Raw genomic sequence first — 23,811 nt, 5'->3', positions numbered from 1 at the left:
AAATTCTGACTCCCTATTAATATTGCTGTGATTCTTTTTCAAAAAAAATTTTAATGTTTATTATTTATTTTTGAGAGAGAGACAGACAAGAGCACGAGTAGAGGCGGGGCAGAGACAGAGGGAGACACAGAATCCAAAGCAGGCTCCAGGCTCTGAGCTGTCAGCACAGAACCCGACAAACTGTGGTGCTCGAACCCACAAACCGTGAGATCATGACCTGAGCTAAAGTCAGATGCTTAACTGACTGAGCCACCCAGGCGCCCCAATATTGCTGTGATTCTTATGTGGAAGCCAGAGCCCCATTGTGCTGACCTCAGAGCATCTGGTGGACAGAAGTTTCTAAAAGGTACCTAGTTCTGTCCTCAAGTCTCAGATAAACCTCTGGACACCCGCAGCTTAGCTGCAGGCCACGTTCCCCTTTGTGTACCACCATAAGAATAATGGGGCTGGTGTGCTTCTTATAAATTCAGATGTCCAGGCCCCCTCTTGCCTCAGATCCCTGCCTACATCAGTAGCTAATGCCCGTAGGTGGGTCTCACGATGGGGAGAGAGAGCAAACTCCTGGCCAGGGACCTCTTCCCATACTCTTGCTCAGCTCTCTTACTCTCGCATCTCTAGCCCCCAGCTCCCTTGGTCTCCAAGGCTCTGAATTCTGGCCCAAACCCCACCTACCCTGGCTGCCTGGTGTATGCCCCTCTCAGGGCTCCCCTGTTAATCCTGTCCAGGGCTTCCCTTTCCCTGCACCCACCTTGTGCAGGGTGGGGATGGGATAACTGAAAGCAAGAACAAGGCGTCTGCTCCCCATTCTTGGTCCTTCACCTCAGGATTCAGGGTGTGAGGCAGGGATGCCCCATTTTAGGAGGTGAGAGCATGTTGAAGTTTCAACCCAGGGGCTGGCCCTCCGGGTTCAGGGCAGAACTGTGTTCTCAGTCCTGGCAAGTCCCGGCTATGTGATGAGCGACCTACAGGTCCAGGCACAGTTCCAAAATCATCCCAGCACCTGAATGAGGAACCAGGTTGGGGCAGAGGATGATGGAGGCCTGGTCCAGGGAAAGGGGAGAGGGACTCAAGAGCCCCACCAGGGACCCTGGAAATGAGTGGGGTCTGCTGCCTACCGAGGCCCACACTTTGGCCAAACCCGGGCATCTGAGTCAGGGGAGCTTGTGAGCAACCCAGGTTTGGGGGCTCTATCCCTGGAGATTCTGACCCAGTAGTTCTAGAGTGGAGCCCAGGGAATCTATGTCCAACAGGATTCTGATGGAGGTGGCCAATGGATAGTTTGAGAAACACTGCACCATATGACCCTTTAAAGAAACAGACACACATAAAGAAAATAATAATACATTTCATAAAAGTGGGTGTTTATTTCACTTAACCACATGTCACAGTCCTTGCTTCTTACCAGCTCTCGTTTTTGCTGCTAACCGAAAGAGCATTCCAGCACGTGGAGGCACCACAATTACCCTAAGGGCTAAGTTATGTCTAATGATTTGCTGTTGCAGGTAATGATTCTCCAAATACGGTTCTATGAACCGCTTGGCACACTCAAGGTGTTTCAGAGTGTGTGGGAAATCCTTAAAACATGGAAATACTAGCACCAGACAGATGAATACACACTTTGAATCTGAGAGAGTCTATCCAACTGCTCTCCCTCAACAAACCTGACAATCTCAAAAAATTGGGGGGGGGTGGGTAGAATTTAAGGGGACACGGTGAACTTCGCATTTGGCACACAGAAGCTGCTCTCACTCACCAACGCGGAGGGGGGCAGGGCCTGGGAACGTGCACTGCTCACACATGCTAGCTCGTGAGCTGTTGGGATGCCTTGTGTGCACAGCGACTTGTCTGAAAAGACACCCCCCAAGCTGAGAGCTGTGGTCCCTTCTAAGGAGTAGAACAGAAGGAACGTACCCCAGTGGGCTGAACATTTGTAACGGGCAAGTGTTGCGTCTGTAACTTGATATGCATATAAATATTTTTCAAAAATTAACCAGGAACCAAAAGTAAATAAAATGGAGGGAATCCTGCTATGCGCACCACGCGGTCACTGAGCTCTCTCTCCCTCCCCACTCCCACTTCTTGTGTTGCTCGATTTTGTCTTGATGTAGCTTAGGTATCCACACTTGTTTTAGGCCATTTGTCTCCGTGAAGACTTGCCCGCTCCTAGCCCCAGCGTGTGAATCTTGATTAATCTAAGCTAGGGGCTCTTTGTGTGGAGTCCACAGATCACCCCAATCAGGGGTCCGTGGATCATAGGCATGGGATTCACCAACTTTCATGGGGAAAACAACCGCTACATCTCTGTTTTTACTAAGCTCCAACTGAAGTTTAGCATTTCCTTCTCTTATGAATGTAAGCAACAAACCACAGTAGTGTGGGCAGCAACTTTGTGACTTTATCACCAAGAGAAATCACAAATATTTTCATATCACAAAAGTTATTACAGTGTCTCAGAACACTGTTCACACTCATCACTACTACAAAATTATGGTTGTTATTAGATCTGCTGCTAGAATTTGTTATTTAATGCACTAATAAAGAAGCAAGTTTATTCCTATATCACACATTTCCAAAAATATATTTTGGAAACTGTATTTCAATGTAATTGGTTTCCTTTGTAATGCTATCATTTTATTTTATGCAGTTAAAAACAGTCTTCTGAGAAGGGGTCCATAGGTTTTGCCAGACTGCCAAAGAGGTCCATGGCACAGAAGAGGTGGATAAACCCTGGTCTAAGCCAGGGCTGGCAATTCCATTATCCTGGCTGGGGACTAGCTGAAGAAGGGTCATGTGACCTGCTGTGTTACATTCACCGTGAAATTTGAGGGGACATCTGCTGGAGGCAGAGTGGAGCCCCTCTTGGGAAAGGTTTCTTAAAAGGAGACACAAGGAAGTCATACTTTCTTCCTCTGCTCCCTAGTGTCTGGACGTGTGAGCTGGGAATTTCTCCTACCATTGGGCAACCATGCAGAGAGCAGCTGATCCACTTGAGATGTAGAAGCAACTGGTGTGAAAAGCCTAGGTCTTTTAGGATGCAGTGGATTGAGTGAATTAGACAAGAACCTCCCTACCTCTGGATTCCTATTATCAACCAATAAATCCCTTATGGTTTAGGCCAGTTGGGTCAGTTGTCAATTACTTGAAGACAAGAGCAGTTTCTTCAACCCACCATGTTATTTTTGTTCCCCCATGTTTTCCATGCTTGATCCTAACCATCACTGGAGTCACATGGAGAAACAAGCCAGTTCCTTCTTCCATCTGACCCTTATTTAGATTGATCACATCTTTTCTCCTTGAGGCTGAACATCTTCAGGTCCTTCAATGGACTCAAGAGGCATGTTTTTAATATGTCTGTCTGTCTAGGTCAGTAGTTCCCAAACTTTAGCATGCATCAGAATCATGTTAATGTTTGTTAACGTTAGCTTGTTAAAACGTACATTTCTAGGTCCCACTCTGAGAGTTTTCGATTCAGCAAACACTGGAGTGAGTCTCAATAATTTGCATTTCTAACAAATTCCCTCACTGTGATGATGCTGCTGGTCTTGGGGACCACAGTTGGAGAACCACTGGTCTAGGTCCCTATAAAAATATGGCTTCCCCAGATGAAATCACTACTCAAGACGGGGGTCTGACCAATGTTAGTTAAGCAGAGCAGAACTATCACCTCCCTCAGTATCAAGAGCATGCTCCTATTACTGCAGCCCAGATTACAAACTGCTGTTCTATACTATTGAACTCTATGTCACCAAAACTCTGAAACTTGTATCATACATGTGGCTCCTATCCTACAGAATAGGAAGTATCGCTTGTTGAGTACTTGTCATGTGCCAAGTGTTTTAATGAGTTATCTCATTTAATTCTCACATTGATCCTTGAGATGGACAGCAATCTCTGGGGAGACTGATACCCAGAGAAATGAAAAAAATTCCCAAGGTCACCTAGCTGGTAAATGAATGAGAGACCCAGGATTTGAGCCTGGCTTATAGAACTCTACAATTAAGAACTTTCCTCCTGCTTAACAGCATCTATTAATCAGCTGCCCTTTGGGGCCCAAGACAAATTTACCTAATTGTGCCTCATCCAACTCATTCATCTTTCTTGTCTACAAAGTCATCAAATGCGATTTCTGTCAAATGCCCTGGGTTTCTTGACCCTCCAAGATCTCCTTCAACAACAACTCAGCCCTTTTACTGTCTCTACTCCTGCCCCAAAGAGAAGGAGGTTAGGCTTGCTGAGTTGCATTTGGAGCCACGTGAGTTTGGTTTCTGAAAGTGTTAACTGTGGGCACATTTTAATAAAGACCATTTTCTAGGCTACAGTTACATAAATGTTCTAATGTAATATGCAAATGTACCACAAGTGATTTAGGGTGTGCTAGGCCTTTATTGTTCTAGTTGCAGTTATGTTGATTTAGCCCATAGCTTTATGGTTAATAATTTATTAAGCGACCTTATTTTTTAATCTCCCTTTGTCCTCATTTCTCATCTTTTTCCACATTAAGGGACTTAAGCCTGCACAAAGATTCAGTTTAATGAACCATCAATCCTTGAATAAGTGTAGTTGCAATAGGATTCCATTCAAATTCTAGGGAAGGAGTTATGTTCATGAGTTTTCACCCTCTTGATGGGATTCTGGGTTTCATCATAAATATAATGACCCACTTTATCCTTAGTAGTGCTTTTTTGCATTACATTCTAATTTGCCTGATATTAACATTGTTAGACCAATTTTCTTTGGTTATTATTTGCCTGGGCTATCTTTTTCTGTCTGTTTTGAACATTTCTGTGTCATTGTCTTAGGTATAGTATCTCTTATACATAGCTACTAGCCGGATTTTGATTTTTAAAAGAAAAAAATTCATTTGACAGTCTCTGTCTTTAGTAGGTAAGTTTAGTCCACTTACATTTATTGTGATTACTGATTTATTTGGATTTATTTTCTACATCTTATTTTGTGTGTGTGTTGTGTGTGTTTTCTATTACCATGGGATTTTGGTGGGTGAGGTGGGGTGAAGAGTATGTGTGATTAGTTTAATTTTTTTTCTTGACTTTTTGACGAATAGTACCCCATCCCTTTTCCTCCCCACTTATTGAAGGCTATAAATCACATTTCTTTTAGTGGTTTTATTTTACTTTTTAACATACTTATTTAACTATGTATTTTCCTAACAGTTTAAAATTATTCGGTAACTCTATTTTCCTTTTGACAAGACAACCCCTTTAACACAATGTAATTACTAATTGAACTGCCCCTCCACCCCATCTTCCGCTAATAGTCTAGAATTTTAATTACACTATTTTTCATAAAAATTAACATTTATATGATCAGAAATTAACTAGATTTACCAATATATTTGACCAATTTCTGACCTAGTGTTTTTCTTCTTTCACTTTCCGTTTTGCTGAAATACATACTTTATTAATCTTTTCAATGAGGATTTGGGTGGTAAACTGTCTTAACCTATGAAAGGCTGAAAATGTCTGTCATTTGCTCTCCTTTCTCAGTGTTCATCTAGCTGTGCATTGAGGTAGGCTGATTATGCCTTTCCCTCTGCATGTTTAGGATATTACTCTCTGTCTCTGTCATCTGTTGCTATCGATGAGAAATCTTCTGTCAGCTCAATTGGCATTCTTTCACAGGCAATTTCTTTTGTAACTCAAGATTTTTCTCTTTACCTTTGACATTCTGCTCTATCATTACAATTTTTCTGGTTGAGATATATTTTTTACCAACTTGTTTTAACTGTTGGTATGTGTTTTTTGCCTGAGGACTTTCTTTCTGATTCTGAAATATTCTCAGCCACCATATCTTAAATATTGTAACTCCATTACAACCTTTATTCTATCCTTCTCAAATTTCTATTACACATATGTTGGAAACTTTCAATCTGTTTACCATGTCTTTCTTTTTTTTAATTTTTTAATGTTTACTTATTTTTGAGAGAGAGAGAGAGAGAGAGAGAGAGAGCACGCGGGGTGGGGGCAGAGAGGGAGACACAGAATCCGAAGCAGGTTCCAGGCTCTGAGCTGTCAGCACAGAGCCCAACGCAGGGCTCGAACTCACAAACCATGAGATCATGACCTGAGCCAAAGTCGGACACTCAACCGACTGAGCCACCCAGGCACCCCTGGTTTACCATGTCTTAACTGGCTCTTTCATATTTTCCATTTCTTTATCTCCATCTACGTGAATTACTCAGGACTATCTATCAATTCACTAACTATCTCTTCAAATGTGTTTGATTTAGAGTTTATTCCATTTGAATTCACTTCAATAATACTTTTCATTTTTAGTATTTCTCATTGTTTCTTTTTCACATCAACAATTGTTTTACTTCGTAACTTTCTCCTTTTTACAGGAAAGGAAGTCAATCCTTCCTTTACCTTTTTTAAAGTCCTAAACTTAAAGTCACTTCCAAGATTGCTCTATTATTTGCACTTATCACAAGTGAATCCATCCGTTACGAGTTGAGCTTACTGGCTGCCTCAGTGTCAGTTTCTTCACAGGCTTATTTTTAAGAGGAATTTTTCTCTCCATTTTCTTTTTCTGTACTTGTCTAAACCCAGACTCTTGGGACCCTAGTCCCAAACCAGGCTTCCTGAAGGTGGCTCAGGATTCTCAGTCTGGGGGGCTATCAGAGATGTCACAGACGAAGTTAATGAGTTGGGGTGGCTTAGCTCAGGTCCCACTTGCCAGACGTACATCTGTCCCCCCTGTTACCTAACATACAGTTTTAAGCAATGAGTCTGATGCTAAACCTCCAGTTCTCCAAGAATCCTTTTGGTCCCCATTTACTCTGCAGGACTGGAATTCCTTGTCACTTCTGGACCCTGGGCCTGGCAGGTCTGAGGCTTTGGCCTCCATTTACTTTGTAGTTCTCATCCCTTTCCATTCCAAAGAGTTTACCATATTTGTGAGTATGGCTATGTGATTTCATTTATTTAAAAATATATGTAATTTATATATTATTGCACTGTATAAAGAGAAGTTTTTTCCCCCACAATTCATGGACAGTGTGGTTAATTTTTTCCTGTATCATTATTGAGGTATGACTTATGTCCAAAAAAGCATCAATGTAAAGTGTAAAAATTCATTGAGTTTTGATAAATATAGTCATGTAATCACTGTTACAATCAAGAAAAGAATACTTTCATCACCAGCCCCTGCAAACTTCCCTTGTACACCTTTGCTATCAATCCTCTTGCCAAAACCCCAGCCCAGGTTATCACTGATCTGCTTTCTATCTGTCGAATAGTTTTGCCTTTCCTGCAACTTCACATAAATTGAATCAGAGAGTAGATACTCTTATGTTTGGCTTCTCTCACTAAACATAGCGATTCTGAGATGTATCCATATCCTGTATTCCAATACTTCATTCCTTTGTACTTTTGAGTAGTATTTTGTTGTGTGGATTTATCACAATTTGTTTATCCATCCTTTTACTGATGGACATTTGGGTTGTTTCTAGTTTGAGGCTGTTACATACAAATCTTCCATGTATATCCATACACAAGTCTTTGTGTGGACATGTTCTCATTTCTCTTGGGTAATTATCTAAGACTGGGATTACCGGGCACCAAGCTAAGTGTATGTTTAACTTTACAAGGAATCTCCAAACTGTTTTTCAAAGTGGCTGCACCATTTTGCATTTCCATCTACAATGTGTGAGGGTTCTGGCTGAGGAGCAGGTTATTTTTAAAGCGCGGACTCAATGCCATCTTGACTGGAGGTGACTATAAAAACACTTGCGAATGTAGACTGAGCTAGAAAATGCCAGGAATGGTAATGAAGCTCCGTGAGGGCACAGACTCTTAAGTGTCCTGTTTACTGCTGCATCCCCAATGCCTAGCACAGGTCTTGGCTTATGGCACACACTCTGTAAATGAATATGGATTTGCCTCTGACAAACATTAACAGCTTGTAAGGGCTGGGTCAAAGTTTAGACCCGCTGCATCTTATTTAACCAAAGGAAGTTTTTTGGAGCCCTGTTTTCTCCTTCCCTAAATTTCACAAAAACCCTTGTTTTGAACTAGTTGGCATTTCTACCCTGAGCTCTAGCATCCTTTCAGCCAGGCTTCTTATCACGGTTCAAGAGGGCCACCCTACCTCCCTGCACTGGGTATGCATCTCAGCCAGCAGGAACGAGAAAAAGGGTGAGAAGCGTACACACTCTCGCTTTAACAGACACTTGTGTGACGATGAAGATCATTTCCGTTTACCTGTCGTGGGACCGAACTTAGTCACGTGGCCGCATCTAGCTGCAAGGGACACCAGAAAACATGGCCTTTATTCTGACAGCTGTGTGCCTAGATGAATAGCAGCGTTCTTGTACTCAGAGGAACGGGAAGATAGATATTGGATCACTTCCAGCAGGCCCCACTGCGAGCCTGACTTTGTCCTGAATTCTAGGTACTTCAGGCTCAGTACACTGTATTATTTGAAAGACATGTTTATTCCTCAACTCTACGGAGGAATTTTCAATTCACTATACAAAAGAAAGCCAGGCTGGTGGGGATAGCAGAGGCGTCTCATTCAGCACCACCAGGCCCAACTCCCTGCCCCCAGGCCAGCCAGTTCTCCTCCCTCAGGGCTGTCTGCTCCAGGTAGGGGGTGGGGGGGCGGGTAGGGAGCAGTCGAAGGATGGGGCCTTTGCAGAAGGGAGGAGTTAATGATGGGATCCGTTAGGGGCCCATACTGCTAACCTTCCTGGGGCCCTGGGTGGGTGACCCACCTGAGGAAGCTCTGGCAGGTCCTATCACTGCACTGAGTGCGGACAGCTGGGTCCACCTGGCTGCCCTTGTCACAGTCTATCAGGTTTGGGCTCCAGGAAGCTTAGCAGCCTACAGGGGGTAAGGCAAGTCTCAGAGCTGAGTGTCGGAGACAGTAACCACCCGCCACATATATCTATTTGAAGTTAATAAAATAGGATACGTTAAATAAAACATTCAACTCCTCAGTTGTATCAGTCTCATTTCAAATGTTCAATAGAGGGGCGCCTGGGTGGCTCAGGTTAAGCGTCCGACTTCAGCTCAGGTCACGATCTCGTCTTCCGTGAGTTTGAGCCCCGCATCGGGCTCTGGGCTGACGGCTCAGAGCCTGGAGCCTGCTTCTGATTCTGTGTCTCCCTCTCTCTCTGCCCCTCCCCCGTTCATGCTCTGTCTCTCTCTGTCTCAAAAATAAATAAACGTTAAAAAAAAATTTTTTTTAAATGTTCAGTAGATGCAGATAACTAATGGCTACTATAACGGATAGCACAGATAGAGAGTATTTCCATCACTGAAGAAGGTTCTATCAAATAGCATCGTTCCAGAGGAAAGACATCTCAGGTCATGTTAACAGAGGCAGAGTACCAAGAAAGAGACAGGTGATAGGGCTGGTCTATATCATGCCAGGCAGACCTCAGCTGGGCCACTATGGTCCATGGGCCCCAGATTCTGTGAGGGAAGCAACTGAGAGAGAGGAAGGCATCCAGGCATCCAGAGTACAGAGAAGTGTAGGAAATATATCTGTGTCTTGTTTAAAGGAGTTTTAGCATGGGTTCCTCCAGAAGCAAATGCTAGGCCAAAACACTGGGGGCAAGGAGTTTGCCTGGGGGTGATCCCAGGAAGCACCAGCAGGGGAATGGGGAAGTGAGGCAAGGAAAGTGTGCACTGTCGGACAAGTGACCGTTGTGAGCAAGTGGGGCTCCATCCTTCTGGGAAGCTCTGGGAGCCGAGACAGCGCACACATCTCAAAATCATCCTGCCCAAAGGCTGGAGAGTGGTGGTTTTTATGCCTCAGCTTCCTCAGTCATTGGCTGAGGCCTGCTTCCAGGGTGTTAATTCACCAGGACTTCTGGCCTGCAAAGTATTAAGACAGAAGGGCTTCCTTAGCTGTAAAGTCCTCAGGCAAAGAGATGCAAACACGGGGCAGCTGGAAGCTGGCTGGAGCACACTGAAGGGGTAAGACTCGCAGAATATGGGCTGGGCTCTCAGCACCATCTGCTACAAAGGAGGAAGATCAACATCCTTAACCCTAGCCTAGCCTCACCTCTCTCTCTCTCTCTCTCTCTCTCTCTCTCTCTCTCTCTCTCACACACACACACACACACACACACACAACCATATGTTTCCCGTACATTTCTCACACAACCTTCTTCCTTTTACTCAGACTTACCCTGCTTCCTCCCACCACAGGATCTTTGTATATAGTGTTCTGGATGTCGGAGACACTCATCTACTCTTTCTTTTCTCCTTCCATTTAGTTAAGTCCTACTTACTCTTTTTTTTTTTTATTTTTAAAGTTCATTTATTTATTTTGAGAGAGAGAGAGCACGAGCAAGGTAGGGGCAGAGAGGGGGCGAGAGAGAGAATCCCAAGCAAGGCTCTGGGCTGTGAGTGCAGAACCTGATAGGGGGCTTGAACTCACTAACAGTAAGATTATGACCTGAGTTGAAATCAAGTTAGACGTTTAACTGACTGAGCCACCCAGGTACCCCTCTACTTCCTCTTCAGGTCTTTGCTCAAAAGACCTGTCCTGTAAGTAGCCTTCCCTGAGGGACACCCCACCCCCTGCCCCAAGGCAAGAACAAGTCCTCCTGCTGCACTTTGCCCCAGCTCCCTGACCTATAATTGCATCATTATATGTTTGTACGGTTAGCTAATACTGCCTTCCCCATTGGACTGTAAGGAAGGAATCTTGCTTGTCTCGTTCACAGCAACACACAGCAGATCCTCAAGAAATGTATGATGAATGAAAAAAAAAATTAATGAATGAATAAAACAATGAAGCAACAAATGAGTGAATTCCAGTCGGACTAAGACTCCCAGTAGCCAGAGAGGGAATTTACCAGCTAAAGACCCCAGCAAGAGGAGGAGGCTAATTAGCAATTCATTAGGATCCATTTTCACTTCTGTAGTCAATGCTAATCACTTGTTTGTTTAAAACAGGAAGTTCTGCACTCATTAAATCCATTAGTAAATGAAAATGTTTCTCAGGGAAGTCTGGCCTCCCACACTGGAGTCTACATTCAAGGGGCTGCACCCCTCTTTTGTACAGACCTCCCAGATGTCAGCAAAGCAGGTGCTCACAAGTTGTTGATACCCTAGGCTAGGACCCTAGTCCTTTCTCACAGTCGGAGCCTGTTTCTTCAGCTGAGCTCGGGTTCTGCCCCTGTACAATGGGCACAATGTTTAATCTCATGGCTAGTAGTGAAGATTAGAGGGAGCTGTGTAGTCAGGAATGTCAGCTCATACCTTGGTATTATCCTCCCTGAAAGGCTATGGGAGGAGGGAGTCTATTTTAAGGAAGTAGCTACCCAGCAGCCCCACTGGTTTGAACTCTTAGGGTCTTATTAACAAACAGGCTCTTCTTTCCTCATAAGCAAGCAGCCCATGCTTAGAGGGTGCTCACAGGCCCACCCTTGCTTTGCGTGGGCTCATTTAATCCTCACAGCCAAACCAACAAGGTAGCCCTTATTACCTGCATTTGCAGGTATGGAAACTGAGAGTCGGAGGGGAGCAGCTCTTGCCCGGGGCCTTTTCTCTTGCCCATGCTGAGCCATATCCTCAGGAAGCCATCTCTGACCCTCGAAAAAGAAATGGGTGCTCTGCCCATCTTAGGCTTCATCAGGTGGGTCTGCCATTCCTGGGTCTTACTCATCCTAATGTTCCCAGGAGGCCGGTAGCTCTGCAGAAAAGAAACACTTATGTTTGTCCGAGTGCCAACTAGCTTCAGTACTCGGTGCTTGTCATGCGTTAAATCACTGAATCCTCGGGGCGCCTGGGTGGCGCAGTCGGTTAAGCGTCCGACTTCAGCCAGGTCACGATCTCGCGGTCCGTGAGTTCGAGCCCCGCGTCGGGCTCTGGGCTGATGGCTCAGAGCCTGGAGCCTGTTTCCGATTCTGTGTCTCCCTCTCTCTCTGCCCCTCCCCCGTTCATGCTCTGTCTCTCTCTGTCCCAAAAATAAATAAACGTTGAAAAAAAAAATTTTAAATCACTGAATCCTCAAAAAAATTCTACTGGGGGAGCTATCATTATTATCTCCATCTTACAGATGAAGAAACTGACTTGTCAAAGATCACACGGCTGGTGTTGGGGGGGAAGAATTTCCTCTGACCTTCAAGGTTCTTCTAGCTGGACAAAGAATCAGATTGCCATGAGACAAGTTAACAGGCAAAAATAAACTTTAATAGTGTATGTATGAGGAGTCCGCACACACATGGAAATTCTGAAGACAGTGAAGCAATATGATGCTTATATGAGCTAAGGAGAGCAGTAGGGGATCTGAGGATACAAAGGAGAGAAAGACCATTAGCAGGAAGATGAGAAGAGATGTTTGGAAAACGAAGGTTGTCCTGTTATAGAAATAAGTTTCTTAGGTAAGAAGGAATCTCTGTGAATAACCCTCTTCCCAGTATAAGCAGGCAGTTGAGGAGAAGGTAAAAAGCTTTTCCTGAATCTGCTGGGGTTTTATGGCTTTTAACTCAAAATAATGTTCATGACAAAGTGGCCCATTTTGGGGTGGCCTGCCTTGAACCCCTAACTGTGTGTAAATGGCAAAGGCAGTCTGCCTTCAGAGCCTGTGCACTTCGCTTCTGACAGGACTGTTTTGCCCCCACCACAGGCTTCAGGAATGGGGGACAAGGGGCTTGGGGGTGGCATGGCAAGGGTGAGCTCTGCCCTCCACCCAACCAGAGGCCTGCAGAAAAGCCCCAGAGAACAACTTCCCGGGGGAATGCTACCAATCCCTCCCTCAGGCATCTTTTTGATGTCCCCTGACAGTAGAGCCCAGGCCCACCTTTGGGGTGTTAACCTGAAAACTAAAACTACCAGTTTTTTGTTTTTTTTTTTTTTTACCAGCAAAAGATGGGTCTATTCAGGAATAAAAGAGAGTTGCAATCTGGGACAAACAAGTTGTGGCAAAACCAGAGGCAAGTTGGGAACAAAGGAGAGGCACACTTTTTTAAGGAGAAAAGGGGCAAGCCGGAAAGGCTGTTATGAACTAAAAATCCATTGGAATAAAATGAAAGTTTGAAGTGTGCTGGCTTCTCACTGGTGGAGCTGTTGCTGGGGGGATAAGGAAAGAATCTCTTCCTCCACTGGAGTAGTGGAGTAGAATCCACCTGCAAGGTCAAGTCTGCATGAGGTCAAATGTGTTTCTTCCTTTTGGGTCTGCAATTGACTGAGTGGTAGGGCATGAGAGCTCCCCCTGCTGAAACCTTCATTTTAGTGGTTTCCCATTACTGATTTTTACAGGGGTATTGAACAGACCAGGCTCTCTTCCCAAAGCTTCATCCTTGTCTCCAGCCTCACTCTTTATGGTTCCTACCTCCCACTGACATGAGCAACACCCTGAATGTGCTGCGTAAGCCTCTGTATATGCTGTTTCCTCTACCCAGAGGGGTCTTTCTTTCCCTTTGTGTCTGACAGGCAAATACTGCAAAGCTAGCTTGGATGGCCTCTCCTCCAGGAAGTCTCCCAGTTTCCTTTCAGTTCAACCTCTGTGCTGCCATTTCTACCTCTAACGTATCATCATCTTCATAATGATGACCAGCTCCTACAGAGCGCTGCCCAGGGGCCAGGCCTTGAGTCCAGCACTTTATCAGTCAGTTTCTTATCATGCTCCCGGGGAGGTATATTTTTATGCCCATTTAATCAATGCTTAGGGTTATGAAGAGACTTGCCCAAGGCAGCAGAGTGAGAATTCAAAGCCAGGCTGTCCATCTCCAGAGACCATGCTCTTAACTGTTGCTTCTGACCTCCTCCTAATACAGACTTTATACTTGCCTCCTCATGACATGTCTTGTTTAGTGCTCCTTTGAGCCTAGCCCCTAGGAGGCAGCATTTATGTCTTATCTCTGGGCCTGGTACATAGAAAGCCGTGAAAAATGCTTGTTGAATTGGTTTCCATTCTGCAGATTTTGGATCCTGTTGCACAAACTTGATATAATTGATCACGTGATGTCAGCAGTCTCAGGTTTGAATCCTATCTTTGTCTTTAACTTGGTGTTTTGGGGCCTGGCATTGGAAAGTTTGGGCATCCTAATGTTGAGAGGAAGGCGCAAACCACAGCCCTGTCCAAGGTGCTGAAGATGCAGTCAAGAAGGCAACCCCTCAATGGGGGGGGGGGGGAGGGGGAGGGAAGGCTGCAAGCCCTGGACAGAGCTGTGGCAGGGCACAGAGCATCCAGCAATGCCTTGAGAGCACTGAGCACGAGCCCTAAATTCTGTCTGGGAAGTCACGAAAAGCTCTGATGCTCGACCTGCTTCTCTTGGGGTTCTAAGGGACTCGGATGAGCTAGGGCATAGATGGGAAATGGTTTTCCTGTATGCACACGGGAGCCACGGTGGGGCAGGGGTGCTGCCTGCACAGTGCACAGCCATCTCCTGAAGAGATCCTCTCCAAGATCCCCTTGCATTTCTGGATTAAGCAATGCCCCCTCCCAACTCCAGCCCTGGTTCCACTTGGGAAATGCAAAGCACAGAAGAGGAGACCCCGACGACATTAGGCTCCTATCACCACAATGTGAGTTTACCATAGAACTGTAGACTCACAAATGTCTTACATTTTAATAATAAAAATTTTTGTGAGTGAATAAGTTACACAGGTATATGGTTTAAAAATGTGAAGAGTATAAAGGGCATAATGTGAAAAGATGTCTTCAGCACTGATCCTGTTATCCTTCCTGGAGGCTGCCACTTGGGTGTTCTTTAAGAGAAATTCCACACATAAAGTGCCCCCATCCCCCCCCAAATAGTTTCATTGTTCTGCGTGCCATTTTCTTTAATAACGTACCTTGGAGATATACACAGAGAACTAGCTCTTTCTTCTTAAAGACCACATGGCAAGTGTGGGTAAGGAACTTATTTAGCTGGGCTTCTCTGGATGGACCTTCAGGTTGTTTCCAACCTTTTATTTATGCAAACAATGCTTCAACGAACACTTTGTTCATCCTCCTTGCACATGGACAAGGAAATTCCTAAAAGCAGGACTGCTGAGTCAAAGGGTGTGTGCATTTTAAATTCTGATAGCTGTTGCTGCTTTATTCATTTTGTTACAGGGATGTACCCTAGTTTATTTAACCAGTCCCTCCCTCCCCAAGCTCTTCTCCCACCTTCTTTTCAATTTCTAATATTTGCTTTTACAAAATAGTTAACAGTAACATTTCACTTTGGAGGCACCATTCTTCAGTATAATGGTTCACTAGAATTTCTGTGTTGGGAGGGGGGAGGTACACGGGATGTTTTGGCCTCTTTTGGATGGATGTTTATGTTCTATGATTAGGTTATTTCCTATCTTTTGCACCCAGTCTCTTGAGATATTAATGTAAAGCATTAGGCATAATGCCTGGCACATACTGGACATTCAGTACTTGCAAGTTCCTGTAAATCACAATGTTGCAGTGAATTGCCTATGCATGTACATCTTTGTGCACACGTGTGGGCATTAAATTCTTAGAAGCAGAATTGCCGGTCGAAAGGTGCACACATTCAGATTTGCTAACGCTGCCAATTTTGACCTCCGAAAAGCTTGTGCCACCTTACATATCCGTTTCCCCACACACTTGCCAACACTTTATTATCAAGTCACAGATGTTTTAAGGGGGTGGAACAATGCTTGGAGGCTGATTGGTTCAAACCCTTTAGGGAGCAGACAGGGACACTGAGGCCCAGGGAGGGGGAGGGGGTGCCCAAGGTCACCTGTGAGCTGGAGCGCAGTTCAATTAGAATCTCTGGCCTCTCCTAGGGAACTGGGCAGTGTCCTGGGTGGAATGTGTGAGAGTACTGGATGGGCTCCATGAGGTGAGAAAGGGCACAAAGATGGGGCGAAGGGGAAGGGGGTGCACTGAGGTCCGTCTACTCCCCACCCTGCCTTAGGGAAGGCAATATTTTTATTTCATGAAGAAACTTCTGACTCTTCTCTACTACTTCTCTCCACCTCTCCCCCCACCAACGTCTTCTCCCTTGGAAACGGCCTCAGAGATTCTGAAAGGTGCTTTCCTTACTTCTGAGCCCGCTTGTGTGGGAGGAAGCTGAGGACGTGAGGGTACTGATTGAGAGAGCAGGTTGAGACCCAGGAGCTGTTGTGCAAAAAGAATGGCAAATTATATAAGGAGGGAAAGCGGAAGGGTGGGGGCTGGAGGCAGCCATTCATCAGTGCTTTTTAACCCTTTCCTGTTGCAAAAGCAGGCAGCCCCGGACGCTGGGAGGGATGGCTGCAGTGAGAGACATTTTCAAAAATGGTTTGTGCTGAAGGCTTTGAAGGGAGGACAGCACCACTCCCTCCTCGCCCTTTGCAGACAGGCTTTGTACTCTGGGTAAAACTGTCGGAAAAGGTAGAACAGCTCCTAATCTAGGAGATGATTCCTGGGGGAAATCAGGCTGCTTTTCAAGCGTAATTTGAAAAGCCGCTGCCTCCAAACTTCAGTGGTGGCAGGGGGTGGGGGGGACGCAAAGAGGAGAATGCCATTTATAAAGCAATCAACGCTTCGACAGAGTCAGCCATCACTCAGAATTATTTTCCGAAATTTGGCCTCTATTCCGTACTCTGGAGGAAAGGCAGTATGGGCACTTTGCTTCCAATCAAGCCCGACACAGAAGCTGGGGTAAGTCACACAAAGGGAGAGGGGCCCCCGCACTGTTCATCACGGCTGGAGCTGCGGAAAATCATTTCTAGGGCTTCTCAACTCTCCGGCACGAGCTGGAGGAAGCCTCATCAGAGGCTCCATTCATCTCACTTCTTACTTTTAAACTTTAAAGCACATATTTATGTGCCTCAAGTTGCCCATGAACCACGGCACGTCAAACAGTTTGGGGTTGATGGAAGAGGTGCATTTTCTCGTCCTGGGACTTTCGGGAACACAATTTCATCGCCAGTCTCTCTCCCTTCCAATTGCTCCTGGATGCTGCCACGAGATGAATATTCCTAAAATGCTGCTTTCCATACATTACTCACCTGTTCAAAAACCTTCTAAGGCCACTTCTTGATCTCTTACGGCTGGAATCCCTAGGTTGGCCTTCAAGGCCCTTCATAAATGTGGCCTCAGCAGCCACACCTGCTAACACATACCCTCCCAGACCGCCGGGCCATAATGGTCACCTGCCACAGACACGGGGTGGTAGCTGTCACTGGTGCTCACTGCCCACTCCGCATCTCTTCCTGGTAACCAACTGCGGTCCTTCCCTTTAGGGGAAACCACTCCACCCCAGCTCCGCCTCCATTTGGTTTGGGGGAGCTGACCTGAGCACCTGTCTCCAGGCCTGCCATGAGAATGCCGTATACGAGGCAGCGAACTATGGTCCACAGGCAGAATAATGGCTCACGGCTTATTTTGTAAGGATTTTACACATTTAAAAGGTTGTAAAAAAAAAAAAAATCAAAGAAAATGCCACACAGATCCTATGGCCTGCAAAGCCTAAAATATTCACCATCTGGCTCTGCACAGAGAAAGTTTGCCAAAACCTGCTTGGATGCACAATGCTTGGTTTGGGGTGGGGCAAAGGACGGGCTGAGCCGAGAGGAGCTAAGCCTAGGACTTGAGTTTGGAACTGCCAGGAGGAGGTGCACACACTCCTAGGCTTATTAAAACTCAGAGAAAGAAGCCTGGAACTATTGGCCATCCTGGACACTTGATAGAGAGAGGCTGCTAGAGAAGGACGGGGAAAACAGAATCAAAATACGGAGCCTGGCTTTCGGATCTGGAGCCAGGAGAGCCCGCTGGTTACGTGAGCCAAGATGTTTCTTTCTGCTCAAGCCAGTCTGAGTTGGGTCTTCCTGTCAGTGGCAATGGAAGGAGTTATGATGAGATAAGCAGATATTGGCAAGTATCCCCGTCTGCCTTCCGGCACGTCACTTTCTGTGTCTGGAATGCCCTTTATCCTCTCTTCCTGCCAAAAGTCTCCTTGTCCCACCAGGGTCTTACCCTCCTCTGCTGGGGTTCTCCTTAGTTCCTGGGTGGTTTATTCTGAGATTTAACCATCTACTTCATCAGCTGTAATTGTCCAGGGGAGTACGTATCGCATCCTAACAAAGCTGTGAGCGAAAGGGTCGCGTGGACGGAAGGGAAAGGATGCAGTGTCCACGCCCCGGGCACTATGCTAAACATCTGGAAACATGACAGCACTTACCCTTCCTGCTGCAGCCATTCAAAGAGGCAGAAGCAGTAACTCCGTTTTAGAGATGGGAAAATAAAGGGAAGTGACTCACCCAAGGTCACACAGGCACTAAGAGGTAGAGTCTGAAACCAGCCCCAGCGCTGATGAGCCCCGGGTCATCCATGCTCTTTCTCCAACACGAGTCTCCTGAGGACCACACTCAACCCCTCTGGAGGGTCCCTGGGTCCGTGTCTGTGCTTTCCTGCATCCCCCAGGAGGCGCCCACTGCCTACAGATCAGAGCTCAAAGTCTCCACCTGACACTCGAGGCCTTTCAGGACCTACCCTTAACTCCAGCCAAACCAACACTCAGAAACCCTGAATGAAAGAAAAACCGTCACTGCACCAGCCGGGTTTCACAGGGGGCAACGATCGCTTCGAGAAGCCCACGTAAACAAGGACTGGAATGAGTCAGCTGGACGGGTTCAAATTAAAGTTGCTTGGGTAGAATAATAACCGGAGAGGCACTCTAATAAGGTTTTGTTTTGTCTTTTTTTAATCAAGTGCAACAATCTGCCTGCAGGAATATGAAAGCAACTCAGGATGTCTTTACTCTTTGAGGGGGAGATGGGTTTTGGAACACCATGGCAAGTCCTCCCACTCGGATTATCTCCGGGACAGCCTCCCGAGAGCCCACGTTTTATCACGGCACAGGACGTGTGTGCGTGTTCCCCCCCCGCCCCTCTTGGCACACCATTATGGCCTGCCCTGCCCAGGCGCCCTGGGAAGGCAGGCTACTTTAATCGCACTGGAAGCCTGGAAATACACGACAAGTCACACCACCTCTCTGACCTGTTTTCTCATTTGTCAGGACCTAGAGATTGAATTAGCCTCTCACTTTGCGTCCCCGGTGGAATTAGGAACAATGCTGTGAATCTTTTTACAGTACTCTCAATTAGAGGGCATTTCCCCCCCTTCCCAAAGGAAATCATCCCAGAATTTTAAAGTGGAATAGAGTTAAGCGATTCTCTCTCTCTCTCTCAGCGGTTCTTCACTTGGGATCCCCACGGGGTCATAGGTGAAGTCTCTAGAATTATACCTAGAATTTGTGAGGTCAGCTAGGCGGACCCTGTAAGCAATGAGATGGTGCCTGACTGGTTTTGGAGGATGCAGTGCCTGGGAGTGATGGGGGAAGAGTAGGTCCTGTCATCAGATTCCCCCTGGAGGGACCCAGGATCCCCCAAATTAAGCTCTCTCTCTCTGGTCCATTCTCTCCACTCTGCAGGCGGGATTGCTGAGGCCCAAAGAGAGGGAGGGCCCCTGATGACCCAGACCAGAAGTCAGGCTGCCGCCACCTAGACCCAAGCTGGACATCCTTTGCCCTTGCAGAGAAAGACCCTAAAAAGAAATGAGGGGCCTCTCCAGACTGGTTGGGAGCCCTTGCTCCAATATGTCTCCATGCCAACTGCCTTCTGGGTTTTATAGATCTTGGGGATTATCTGCATCACTGGAGAAGTTATCTAGATGGTGCCTCACCATGCATCTGGTAAGGATGCATTCGTCATTTGTAGGATCCTTCAGCACATTTGTGTGTGTGTGTGTGTGTGTGTGTGTCTGTGGCTGTGTACCTAAATTTACATAATCTGTGTTTTAAATCCCTCAGCTAAAAAAAAAATTGAGTATTTATCCTGCCTTTCTACATAAACTCCCTCAAGGCTACTGCATGGTTGATGAAGGGAAGGTTCCCTTTACACAAGTACTCTAGCTAAAAGCAAGCTGGTGTGGTGGGACTGAACAACACTACTGTGCATTCCCTAACGAGTGAGTGGATCCAGGCAAGGATCACCAGTGACGGCCAATCTCATAAGAGATCAGATATTATACACCTCCTGATGGAAGTAAATAATCCCACTTATGGAGGAGTGTTGCCAAAAACAAAAATGAAAACAATCAAACCGGATCACGCCTCCTGTTCTGCCTTCCCATTTACAGGAAATACAGGTGACAGGAGAAGCCTGTGAAATGACCCCCACGGGGATGTAATCAGTAAATCCAGACTGTGGGAAATGGTGTAGGATAAATGACCTTATTTCCTCAACAGAAACTTAGCGGGAGAAGAAAAGAGAGGTGGAGAGGGGATCTATAAATTAAAAGGGATTTATGAAGGGACATACAGATAACAGGAATGTATATACCTTATTTGGATCCTGATTCAACTCACTGGGGAAATGTAAACATCTAATTGCATACAACGTGAAAGGGTCACTGCTGATTCATTTAGGTGTGATGATGCTATTGGGGTTTATGTTTAAAAAAAAAAGTTTGGGGGTGCCTAACTGGCTCAGATAGTTAAGCATCCGACTCTTGATTTCAGCTCAGGTCATGATCTCAGAGTTGCTGAGTTTGTGTCCGGCGTCGGGCTCTGTCCACTGATAGTGTAGACCCTGCTTGGTTGGGATCCTTTCTCTCTCCCCATCTCACTGCCCCTCCCCTGCTTACACTCTGTTTCTGTCTCAAAAATAACTTAAAAAAAAAAAAAAAAAAAAGGTTTGGATAGGACATCTGGGATGTGCTTCAAAATACTCCAGGGACTGGATGGGCTGGGGAGGTAAATGGGTGAGGGTAGCAATGAAAGAAGGTTGGCTGTGTGCTGGTGACTGGTCCAACAGGGTTATGGGTACACAGGGCTTGCTGTATACTATTATCCATAATAAAGAGTAAAAAATAATCAATCTCTTCTTGAACAGGTATCCAAAAAATTGTCAAGAGTGTCTGTCTTTGGAGAGGGAAACCAGATGTCTGGCGAATAAGGAGGGGAGACTGACTTTTCACTGTTTCTGTTTTGTGCTGCTTGGATTTTATACCAGGGCTCTGCACTATCCATTTAAGAACTTAAACGCATTTCTTAAAAATCACCCAATTTAAATAACAAACTTTAAAGTGAGCTCTTGATCATACTGTTCGTCCAAGAGGTGCCTTTATTCCATTTTCTTCCAAATAACAGGTTAGGTACAATGAGCTGGCTGCAGCTCATTGTTTGAGGAGAGGACGTGCACGCGTCTGTGATGCAGGGCTGTGCTCTGAAGAGTCTTGGATGCGTGGTACTTCCACATGGTCGTCAGATGCCCGGGGGACACACTCGGTGCGCAGCAGAGGCCCTCCCCGCCACCTGGCCTGAGGCTCTCCGATGTGGGAGGATGTGGCGGGGACGGCCCAGGAGGCAGCTGGGGCCTCGGAGATGGTAAGCGAAGGAGTTAAGCCCTTAGAGCTGCCAGACAATGTCATCTGAAAACACCAGGTATGAAATATAAATAACAGTCAGCTACTTTCCTTCAATCCAATTTCTAAGCAGTTGTGTGATCGATCAATTTATAAATCGATCGGCTGTCTAATCCACCTTCGGAGTCTTCTCTGCTGCCGTGCCACCGCCTCGGGCCAGGGTGGGGTCGGCCCCGCATGTGGGGACAGGGGATGCTGCTGTATCCAGGTGTATGTGTGTGGGGTCACTGAAGCTCCTGGAGCAGGCGGAGCACATTGGCCGCATAGGGGTTGCCCTGTCCTGTGGTCCCCCGCAGCTGCACAGGGTGGAGGCTGGGGTGGGGAGGTGTGAACTGCTCCGGGCAGTAAAGTTCGTTCAGGAGAAACCAGGTGGAGTCCGGGTCCACCTTCATCAGGTGGAGGAAAACTCTGTGGAGAGACAGAAGGGATGGTGGGCTGAGGTCACGAGGGAGGGGAGAGAAGGGACAGAGGCCGGTGTTGTACAGAAGAGGCTGCTTATTGGGCTATTTGAGATGAAACTGGTAATAACATCAAATCCCTTCGAATAGCACAGCAAACCCACTTTAGTTCATAAGACAGGGCCATTAGGATGGTCCCAAAGTGTATAGTTTCATATCCATTGACACAGAGAAGTAATTAGTCTGAGCAGAACAATATTGACATCAAACAAGCTCTTGGCAAAGAATCCAGTTAAGTTCTGGGGTGTCAAGCAGACGTTTTCAAAGAAAACTGACAGGGCCCACCCCTCATTTCAGGCTCACAGGGCAAGCCCACCACTCCTGAGTCTCCGGTCCTCATCCTTGGCCCCCCAGCTTGCTGCTGAACTGGGTAGCTGGCCTCTTCTGGCCACCAAGAGCCAAGGATTCTTGGTAGTCTGGACATGTTCATAAAGGGATCAGACCCAGTTATTTGCCTGAGGCAGGAACTGACAGAGCCAGGCCAGTCTAGAGGCAGAGCACTGGTGTCCTCCACATGACAGGGACAGAGCTGAAGGAGCCAGGGCCACCTAACACCCTATGCCCACGAAGGGTGAGGCTTTTCAACTTGGGCTGAACTCTGGGGCCACACCCTTGCCTCTTATCTCCTCATATCCCATTTCTGAATGATCAACCATGTGCCCAGGGCCACCGCACTGGGCAGTCCAAATATAAATTTCATCCACCTGGCTGACGCAGTGGTTCAGGTTCTGGCTTTTCAACCTCAGGGAGGAGAAGGTCCTCCTCAGTTGGGCAGCTCCGTTAGCCATCCTCCCCATCTCAGTCCACAGAGCACATGCTCAGAGAAGATGACCTTCCTGGACCATTTTGTTTAGGTGGCTGCCCCCTCCTTTTCTCTTTCAGGACACCCTTCCCAGCACTTACTGTCCATCTTCCTTCCTCACAATACAGCCCCTGAGGGCAACGACCATGTCTGTTGGGTTCACCTCTGTACCCTGGGCACCTGGGATGGCACATGGTAAGCTCTCAACAAGTACTTCACCCGACAGGTTCTTGTATTTAGCTAAGTGGTTTATTACACTGCACACTAATGACTTAAGATGACAGATCTCTCTGGAAAATTACATTCTATAAAAGGATCTAAAGGAGGGGCCAGCTGCTCACCACCAAGGAAGGACTAGGGAACATTACCAATAGGATTCATGTTGTCGTAGGCATCACTGCTATGTGGCCGTGGGAGATTTTTCAACTTGTCTTGCTCTCAGTCTCTAAAAATGCCTTGTTTCTAAAAATTGGGGATGTACTTCACTCAGGGTTTTGCTGAGGTTTAAATGAGAAGACACAGATCCAGACCTACACAGCGTTTAGCCCATGCGATCCCTATCTACCCAGTCATAGGGTAGATAGTATCTATTTGATGGATCACATTTTATTCTTGATGCCCATCCCTAGGAGCCTTTCCCATACTGGTGAGCATCAAATGGGAACTTAAATGGAGCTAAATCCTGTTTTTAATTTTGTTAATCTGAAAAACCGTGCCCTCAGGGGATTTGGCTTTTACTTTGGGGAAGCCAGTTTTGCTTTCTTCCTTGGGTTTAATAGACACCTGCGAAGGAGGCAAGGTAGGCAGGTGGGAGGGGACCCTTTGAACATGTTTTTGGCCTGGTCTGTGCCTAGACAATTTAAGTTTCCTTTACTTAGGATAATCTTGTGCTTATAATCTCAGCAGTGGTTGCTGGAGAAGTGGTTAGAATATTCCAATTCACTGTTTCCACTTCACCGCAGAAAGGAGATGGGGCCTGCGTGGGAGACAATTTTTGTTTAAAAACAAAAATATCTTTGATAATTAGAGTGGCAAGGGAAATTATGAAAAAAATCACACCAAAAATGGGAAGCTGATTTCTATTTACACGTGACACAGTTGACAGGTTTCCCTGGTGCCAAAGACTGTCAGAATGCAAATGGTTTTGTGTGATTTTTTTTCTCCTTCTAGGACTAGAACAGTTTCTCAAGCTACAGCATG

General features: G+C 46.2%; 1 protein-coding gene across 2 annotated transcripts in view; it reads right to left on the bottom strand.

The window, feature by feature from the left end:
* TTI1 (TELO2 interacting protein 1) overlaps positions 1–23,811 on the bottom strand; it is an 83,166-nt gene that overhangs the window by 17,580 nt on the left and 41,775 nt on the right. Inside the window, exon 8 of one of the 2 annotated variants that reach the window (XM_047068590.1) lies at positions 21,028–21,759. The exons of the other annotated variant lie outside the window; for it this stretch is intronic. Coding sequence (XP_046924546.1) covers positions 21,576–21,759 — 184 coding nt within the window. The 3' untranslated portion in view covers positions 21,028–21,575. Of the gene's footprint in view, positions 1–21,027; positions 21,760–23,811 lie in introns of those variants that run through there. 2 annotated transcript variants of the gene reach the window in all.

This window comes from Lynx rufus, unplaced genomic scaffold (assembly GCF_022079265.1).
Source record: "Lynx rufus isolate CCGP_SWC_20201006 ecotype Redwood Valley unplaced genomic scaffold, mLynRuf1.p SCAF_8, whole genome shotgun sequence".
Lineage (NCBI taxonomy): Eukaryota > Metazoa > Chordata > Mammalia > Carnivora > Felidae > Lynx > Lynx rufus.
Note: the sequence above shows the minus strand (reverse complement) of the source record. Positions and strands in the feature narration are given on the sequence as shown.